Below are 9,570 nucleotides of genomic sequence, written 5' to 3'. Positions count from 1 at the left end.
CTGGCACCGTGAGCATAGTGTGTTCCTGACACCACACAACCCTTAATCAGAATGATCATCATGCTCAGTGCAGAATCTGAACAACGTCTCAAAGACTCTGATAATTACACTACATTTAATTAAATATAGTCTTAATTAATCACACCTTTGTTAAATGTTTTTGAGCATGGACAAGAGCCACAATATGCAGTGAAAAGCTTGTAATCACACGATGTATTGAGATACCAGTATAACATTGTCATTTCGCACATCCCTATTCTCATTGATCTTGTACTCACTTACTCGCTAGACAGTGTATTTATTTATTTATTTACACCACAGACAGATGCATCTGCTGTCAGTACAGAACATGCAGAGATATGGAGTAAAAAAAAAAGTGCATTATATAACATGGTAACAGAAGGCAGTGAAAAAGTTGTCACCAGGCAGGAACACTTGATTCAGTTCCCAAAGTCATCAAAATTTTGAGCATCAAAAGCTGCAGAACAAAATTTTGCTAAACACAAATATATGATAATATGACAATTTTTATTTGATTTTTACATTGTTTAAACTGAACACTTTTTTCATGGAGTGTTCACACTGGTTAAAAAGCAGCTGGCATTTCCGATTAGTCAAAAATGACCATGTGTGAATAATAGGCTTTGTTTATGTGTGAGAGTACATTACATTTACATTTACAGCTTTTAGCAAATCTTTACCTGTAGTCATTTAAATAATATATTTGTCTCTGTGCTCTTTATAAATTGAAACCTGCTGACACCAGAATCCCCAATTCTTTAACACCTACCTTTAATATTTAAATGTTATAAAATGCTGAAAATAAAGAATGTGAAGTGAATATTAAGTGACGGACCTACAGTGATGACACAGATGCACTGACTTCATTATTCAGTTAAAGGTGAACTTGTAAATGGCTTCTTCCAATCTATGCTGCTCTAGTTTGAAAGTTCCAGAAACAGGAAAAGTGCTGGTTCAACAGGTTATGCTTGACTCTATTTCCATTAAGAATGACTAACACTTTTATCGTGAATAAAATTTTCTCAGTTTCCTTTCATAAAAAAAAGAACTCAACCATTTCAGAAAGTATAAAACAGTGTAATAATAATGTTCTTTCCCCCAAATGTAATCTGCAGTACACTTCTAGTATTGTTTTATTTGATTATGTTAAAACATATTGCAGCAAGAAATGCCATGTCAGAAGTTTGCAGATGTATGAATCATAATGTGAGTACACCCACCAGGAAGGAAATCTAAACCTAAGCACCTGCCCAATTAGATATACATTAACATTCAAATATTGGAATATTCATTCATTCATTATCCGTAACCCTTATCCAGTTCAGGGTTGCGGTGGGTCCAGCGCCTACCTGGAATCACAGACAGTCACCCGGAGGAAACTCATGCAGACACAGGGAGAACACACCACACTCCTCACAGACAGTCACCTGGAGGAAACCCACGCAAACACAGGGAGAACACACCACACTCCTCACAGACAGTCACCCGGAGCGGGAATCGAACCCACAACCATCAGGCCCCTGGAGCTGTGTGACTGCAACTCTGCTGTAGCACCGTACCCCCCAATATTGGAATAATTATATAATTTACTTTAATTGCAAATAATTGCATACAGTAATTTTATTATGATACTACAATTCTATAGTTTCAAGTATTTATTTCACCTCTTTGGTAGAAAGTTTTTTTTGTTGTTGTTAATGCTACCTGCGTTCAGAGTTAGCTGTAACTCTAAAGAGTTTTTTTCCTTCTCTTGCTTTTAAAATTGCACATGATTTTACAAATGTATTGATGTAAAAAAAAGTAGTGGTATGAAATATCTTTAATCAAAAGTACAGCTTGAGCACTAATTCAACACTGGTGCTGAGTGAATGTGTGCCATCTGCCGTCTCTGCTGGAGCAGGACTTTTAAGCTGAAATGCGCCTGAAATGGTTGTGCCTTCCGAGTCTTATTTTAGCCATTTACGACCAACTACGCATTCTGATTTGCATCAGCTCTCCGGAAGTGAATAAATAACTAGACATGCAATAACACTTTATATGGAAATATGGACTAATCAGTCAGCATCAGCATCAGTGTGAGGTGGAGGAGGATCCCTGAGATCCCCATCATCAGCTAATCACAGATCAGGGCTTCGGAGCCGACACAGATTTTGAGGATTCAATGAATATTTACATGAAGCTTATTAACTCAACAGCCTGTGATCGCTTTTCATTTGTAGCCTTTCTCCGTTGGTGAAATAGAGATCATGTATTCAGTTAAACAAGCCACAAAGGAAAACCCTTCATTTTAGCTACACGTCGCTTTTAAGGATACAGACAGAGTAATGATGTAGGAAACTGACAAAAGAACCGATCTAGTGGTGTGTGACTAGGACTGAATCACAAATGCTTCACTACTCTCTCTACATAGTGCCCTGCAAAGCTCATTAAACTACGGTTTCTATACCCAGTTGGCCATTAAACGTTAGACCCAGTCAACAAATGCTGTATGTGATTGAATAGAATTTCTGTTTGTCAAACATATACAACACTATTTGATGTAGAACCGGTTATTAAATGTGTTATATACTGTGCCCCATAGGCAGTAGGATATACTTGAGATTCAGTCACAGCCTGCAAGGCTTAGTTATGGTCACATGGTAACAACATGAGCTATAGCTGGGTTTATTGGTGGAACCTAAGTGGGCTGCTTTGAAGGGATACATTTGGGCATTCTAGTAACTAACTGTTGGGCCCAAATGAGCCCAGATTTGTTTGCCTACTTTTAGAGGGAGTTTGTGTTTTCAGGTTGGCTGCCCGTGTCTCCATTCAGGCTCCAACACTGATCCTGGAGTCAAACATTAAACCAGTGTCTAAAACATATGGGCCCCACATGGGTGTGTTGGCTGGGGACAGGTCTAACGATGGTTTCACTCACTGTAGATTAATAACTCACCTTGGACCAATAACAATTAGAACAGTGCTGGGAAAAATCGTGCTGAGACGTAAATGCTTACAATTAATAAATAGTTCTTTATGTCTCTAAGACATTTACATTTTTGGATGAAACCTTTTATTAAAGAATCAGTGTTCAACAGAAAGTATGTAATAAAACGATTATCTTAACACATATACGTTTATCTAAAGATTTATTAAATCCAAAAATCCAAAAAGGTTGCTGTCACGGAAATCTGCAGATTTATCCGACGCCGGCAGGAGGCGCGCTTAACCCTCATTAATAGTCTGCCCCTAAAATAACTCTTCTACTGTGTGATGTAGGTGTAGGGTTGAGGGATTTCTATATTTCAGGTCATACATCCAACCACATTCCCACCCAACCACACATAAACACACACCCACCCACACACACACCCACACACACAACTTTGCCACCGTTGCAACCACACTTAATTTAAGGAGGCCAAAGTGCTTGTTTGTGGTGGGCCAATGACAACAAAACCATTGTTTGCATGTGTTACAGACAGCTGTAGTAATTCTCATCACAGTCTGAAAACAGTGTAGTAATTCTCCATATAGGGATTATAGACAGCAGTATATATATATATATATATATATATATATATATATATAGAGAGAGAGAGAGAGAGAGAGAGAGAGAGAGAGAGAGAGAGGAGAGAGGAAACAGGCAAATATGTACAGCACTGCAGTTCTCTCACAATGTTAGTGAATGATAGTCTAAATGTGGAAGAATAAGTATTCGAGGAAATGTACTGTGTGTGTTTGTGTGTGTGTGTGAGAGAGAGAGAGAGAGAGAGAGAGAGAGAGAGAGAGAGAGAGAGAGAGAGAGAATATAGTGTTGCAGTGAGTGCAGTATTTCTGCACTGTATAGTTGTTCAACTGAGGGCGTGTAGGATTACTGAGGGCACACAAAGCCGAGGCCGCTGATTGGCCGCTGCTCCGCGGAGGTCTCCGTCACCTGCGCGCGGCTCTTCATTCACATGTAAATCAGAGTTCATAAAAGACCCTCTCTCACTCGCCCCCTGCGCATAATACAAGCCTGACTCGTTAACGTAGTGTGTTTGGAGACCCCTCCTTTTGTTCCGGCCTCGGCTCGCCGACCATCTGCTCCATTCAGACGAGTGCTAACGGCACTTTCAGCGGCTCTTGGTCTTGTTCCAGTTTTCTTTTGGGGAGCACAGCAAACATGGCCCCGGCCTCTCGCAGCAGCAGGAGTGAGGATGACTCCTACGGCATCAGGGGAGACCGAAAAGTAAGTTAGAAACTTACTACTTCACTTAGTTACTTCCTTTAACTATTGTCTTTACACTTAAACCTATAACGCGCTTCGTCCCCTGTTCGTTCTCTGTACAGACGAGAAAACCACTGGTAGAGAAAAAGCGTAGAGCCCGGATTAACGAAAGTTTACAGGAGCTGAGGCTACTGCTAGCAGACTGTGACGTAAGTAAATCCCTGTTCACAATCTTACAAGTCTTTTAGACCACAATGAACTGTTGGCTAAAAAAATAAAACTGTGACCCGCTCAATAAGGTTTTTTTGTTTTGTTTTGTTTTATCCAAAGGCACAAGCCAAAATGGAGAACGCCGAGGTGCTGGAAATGACCGTGAAACGAGTAGAATGTATTCTTCAGAACAGAGCTAAAGGTGAGCTACTGTAAAATGATATCCTCAATACCACTCTCCCTCATAATAAGGACAATGTTGGGGATAAATACATGAATACAGTCAACTTCCAAACATTATATTGAACATTATTTTCAAGTGAAAATATTTAAGGAATTTGGATTTTCTTCATATTTCTTCCTCAGATCCTATATTTAAAATTGGGTACAACTTTTACACATGCCACATATGTCTGTCTTAACAGTAAATTTTGAAGAAAACATTTGACGTTTTTGACCAAGGGGCCGAAGCTTTTGACTTTGATTGTTTCTTTCATTTTGCACTGAAGCTACAATTGTGAACACTGCTGGACTTGCTTCTGATATTTGTCATTGACTTCCATCAACTCTGAATTTCACTTTTGTGTGTAACTCCAGTGTAAAACTAAAGAAGCAAAACTCAAAGTAAAGCTGTCTTTGCTAACTACATTTGACTTAAGGAGGAAACCACCAAATAGATTTTTACCCTGAAACATCCTTTAATGCAGAGATTTGAATAAACACATCCTGACCTTGTGTGTGTTTGTCTCAGCAGTTGACAGTTTGAGCCGAGAGGCAAGTGAACGCTTTGCTGCGGGCTACATCCAGTGCATGCATGAGGTCCACACGTTTGTGTCCAACTGTCCAGGCATTGATGCGACAGTGGCGGCTGACCTGCTCAACCACCTGCTGGAGTGCATGCCTCTGAATGGAGAACAGTGCTTCCAGGACGTTCTGACAGATCTGCTTAATGAGCAGGGTCTTTGGCCTAGTCACTCCCCTGGAGGGAATACCTGTAGTGAAGGGGGAGGAGGAGGAGGAAGATTGGAAAACCCATCTGATCTGTCCCTGTCCCCTTCTACTACATCCAGTGATGACCTGAGCTCCGACGGTGAGGATACAGAGAGTGAGCGAGGCCACGGGACACCCGATGATCACGACCCAAGAGACCTGCCTACCAGCTTCTACTCCAAGGCCTTGTGGAGGCCGTGGTAGAGGAGGATGGTGTCTGCAACAACACTGGATCATAGGAGGAGACTGTATATGCCTCTGTCCTGACTGATCATCTGACACTAATCAGTCATCCACAGAACTTGTTTCACAGTCAGGATATCAGGTCACATTGAAGGAGAGCCTTTTAAACTGTAGGCTAACAGTGAGTTATTCATCTTAGAGTAATTCTCCAGGAATTTCCTGTCTTAGTCCTATCTGTAGCAACGTCACAGGTGATTGGCCTCTCCGAAGTTAATGGAACAAGCATTATTTGAAATTTTTCTGGAGCATTTGTATTGTTTTGTTGTTGTTTTTTGTTTTTATTTTGCTTTAAATTTTAACAATATAAATGGAAATGACACATTTATTCCTACAACAGCAATGTAGCTTATAACTACAGAAATTGGTTTCTCTGTACTTAATAAGAGTACAGAAAACCGCTGACTTAAAACACACTTATAATAGAAGACAATGGGCACTTGCTTCAGTTTCTTGTCTTCCCTGAACATTCGTTTTTATCTCTGGAATATAAGCAAGTCATTTTGGGGCAGAATCAGATGTGTTAGCACAAGGAAGCTTTGCAGTGCATTTGGAACCTCCAGAAATGGTGTTGGGAGACTCTTGTGTGGGCTACAATCCAATGCAAAGGTGTCAAGGCTATAGAACTTGGCCATAGGCTGTGTGTGTGTAGCCTGTGATAACAATGGACCAGCAGTTGTTCAAAGTTAGACCAGGACCTTTGGACATGCATTGACTTTTATTGGCTATTGACGAGCAGTATCTGTAATATCTGTTGTATTATGTAAAGCTCTTTTTGGTGTAGCAACTTCATTTCAACCAGTAACCAAATTTGTGTGTGTGTGTTTTAATATTAGCATTTGTGTATTTAAAATTTTTGTATAAGCTAAATTGAGATGACACTGTTATGATGAGTATTTCTAGGAAGTGCTTATCGGTATCTTATTATTATAGAGGAGAGTGTAAATATTTCTTTGTTATTGCTGTAGATATTGATGAAATGTATGTTTTTTTTCACCCATTGCTTAATATTGATAATAAATAAACAATAACTACTTTAAATATTTGCCTCTTCATGTTTTATTTGATGATTGGGTTTGTGGAACAGTAATATCATTTGAAGTCATATTAATTATCAATTATAATGACACATGGTCGCGTATAGTCTGTAGAACCTACGTAGGAGTCACTGCTGGTCGCCCAACCGGGGCGCCATTGATTTAACGCCTGCAAACGTCTCATGGCAAAGTCGAAAAGAATTAACAACTGAAATCCCCAGACAGTAGTTCTGACACGTCTCACTTGTGTTAGATGTTGAGGCTGTTTAACAATTAAAGGTCCTGCTTTGGAGTGGCTCTTTTGTACTCTGGGTCTGAGAGGTGGTAAAAGTAACACCTCTGACTGTTGTTAACCCGGACATGACAACCTGAGCTGTCACACTGCGGCAAACACCGCCATGCTTTATTTTACCGGTTTATAGCGACCAGAATTCAGGATATTTTCATTGTTTTAAATAAAATCTGAGGTAAACTCGTCTCTAGGGCTGAATCTGACATAGCTCCACTCCCTACAGAGGGAGCCAGTAAGAAACGTAGAAGAGACTCTGAGGGAAAACGTAGCTAACGTTTGCATTATTAACAAAACCAGCTGTAAATCCTAGATTTTGTACTTTAATACCTGTACAGATAACCTACTATAGACCAAATATTAAACAACGTTAGGTTATATAATGAATTCAGTGCAGCATTTCGTGAATTATCTGTTCTGGACTATCAGCCTTTCTGGTATAATATTCAGCCCAGAAAGGGCGGGAAAAAATGATAACGGTAAATGCAGACTCAAATATTATTATTATTGTTAAATTGATGGGTACAGAGGCGTATGTACTACTTATTTTTCTTATAGATTTGAACATTGAAACATTAAATACCAGTAGGTCCTATTTTTCATGACACAACTTCAGTTACGAACAAATAAAAAACCTTTAAATTCCATGGTCACTTGAGTATTTTACACACATTGAACTGCAGGATAATGCTGTTATAACACGATTGTATTAGACTATAGATGTTGTTGTTGTTGTTTTCTCAAAAAGAAACAGGATGCCTCAAAGAATCATATTAATGTATGATGATGTATATGATGCTTTCTTAAACTGGTTATTTATAGCACCAACATTATATAGCCATCTCTAAAATGCCGATCGGATTTCAAATCTACGATGATAAATAATTACTATGACAAACGATTAAAAAAAATCATACAGATTGTGATTTGAAAAACATATATTTCAGGTTCAGGTGACAAGTGTTAAAGTAAGTGAAGGCCTTTAGTCAGCACCTGCACATTTAATGATCTCAATCAACACTGAATCGTTTCAAGACGTTTCGTGCTTGTTGAACGGAGCCTAATTGTTAAGGCGCATTCAAGAGCCGAATAAAAACATATTACTCTTTTCCACAATCCTCAATTGAAGTTCGCGGGTAGTTGTGGGGAGGGGGGGTCACATACGCTCCTTGGGCGGAGTAGTGGCGTCTGTTTGGTGCTGATTTGAGGGAGGAAAGGGAGGTTTGGGGGTGGGGGGGGATGTTGTCCGGAGACAGTTAACACCTCCATTTTAAATTGGTGAAGGTGTGAACGACTCCTTCATCAAAGACCATGTCCACCTCCTCACAGCCACATTAAACCTGCAGCTCGGACACATGCAGCACTCACCAAAGGCAAAGAGGAGGCAGGACAGCGGAACTGTTGTAAAACAAGGAAAAGAGAAGAGGGATGACAGAAGTGAGCCGTTTGATTTTGAGCATATGGCACTGAAACCGACTCCTCGCCGTTTCCAACGGTCACAACCCACGCCACACACACACAGTGCAGAACTGCAGAGTGGGACTGTGCGCACACATCAAAAGTTAAAAATAATGTAAAAACCCTAGATTATATCCACACATATAAACATTTTTATTCACAATTAAGCTACTTATCTTTGTTAAACTGTCAAAAATTGTGGCAAAAATATAATATTTCTATAATTACTAAAGGTGCTGCCTTAGCAAACAGCTCTTTGAGCTATAGTTACAGCCTAATGCAAGAATTTACACAGCACTCCTGTAAGGATCTTAAGATAATGTTGAATAATAATGTCTGCTTTTGATCCATTTTTATAAACAATTTTGAATATACATGTTTGTATGGACAACAGTTTCCTTACAACTATACTGTAGCTATAAGCAAAATAATGAAACAATATAAAGATTAATAGCTATTAGAGATTGTATATTATATGCATTGTTTTTGGTGATTCAGAAATGTGTTTACATGGTATTTTCATTACATTGAACCAAATAAATTAATAATAATAAAAAATAACAATTCACAGAATTATTTTTTCTAAAAAATACAATTTTATTTCAAACAAATGTTATGTAATCATAACAACAAACACAACATTAGGTGTACAGTAAACACTTTCTAAAAAGTAACATTTAGAGTGCACGCACTTTAACTGCAGCCTTATTAAGACTAAGATAAAAACATTTCCCTATATATTTGAAGCCCTTCCCAAATCTAGCTGTTAAAATTTCTCCCACCAAAAGCTACAATAGTTTCCCAGCACAGACGTTAGGGTCTAGCCCCGCTGGGCTGATTGATAGAGCAAAGGATAGAGGAGAAATAAAAAATAAACAGTCAGATCTCAAATGTACAAACGTTTCCTACAGAATCTTTTAAGGCAGCCTTATAGTGCGGTTGTTATAAATTAAACTCACACTCAATTGAACACCACAGCGATTGTCTTACCCCATAAGTGAACAAGACTTGGTCCGCTGTACGTTAAGTGCTTTTCTTGAGAACTCAGTACAATTGTCCACTAAAATATATTTATATAGTCCTGTCAATCAGGGCTTAAAATAACTTAAACAAAATAATATATTTTTTAAAAATAT

At 38.9% G+C, this 9,570-nt stretch overlaps 1 protein-coding gene across 2 annotated transcripts; it reads left to right on the top strand.

Moving 5' to 3' along the window:
• The first annotated feature begins 3,973 nt into the window (after nt 1–3,973).
• Nucleotides 3,974–6,467, top strand: LOC136675838 (transcription cofactor HES-6-like). 2 transcript variants are annotated; one of them, XM_066652610.1, is made up of 4 exons: nt 3,974–4,231; nt 4,333–4,419; nt 4,541–4,622; nt 5,175–6,467. In XM_066652610.1, exons 1-4 carry the CDS (start codon nt 4,166–4,168, stop codon nt 5,612–5,614), a joined length of 675 nt encoding a protein of 224 aa, XP_066508707.1. In that variant the 5' UTR covers nt 3,974–4,165; the 3' UTR covers nt 5,615–6,467. The 2 variants fall into 2 exon arrangements, with proteins under 2 accessions (XP_066508707.1, XP_066508706.1); XM_066652609.1 differs by having other exon boundaries at nt 5,172–6,467.
• Nucleotides 6,468–9,570: the final 3,103 nt, after the last annotated feature.

This window comes from Hoplias malabaricus, chromosome X1 (assembly GCF_029633855.1).
Source record: "Hoplias malabaricus isolate fHopMal1 chromosome X1, fHopMal1.hap1, whole genome shotgun sequence".
NCBI classification, from domain to species: domain Eukaryota; kingdom Metazoa; phylum Chordata; class Actinopteri; order Characiformes; family Erythrinidae; genus Hoplias; species Hoplias malabaricus.
Note: the sequence above shows the minus strand (reverse complement) of the source record. Positions and strands in the feature narration are given on the sequence as shown.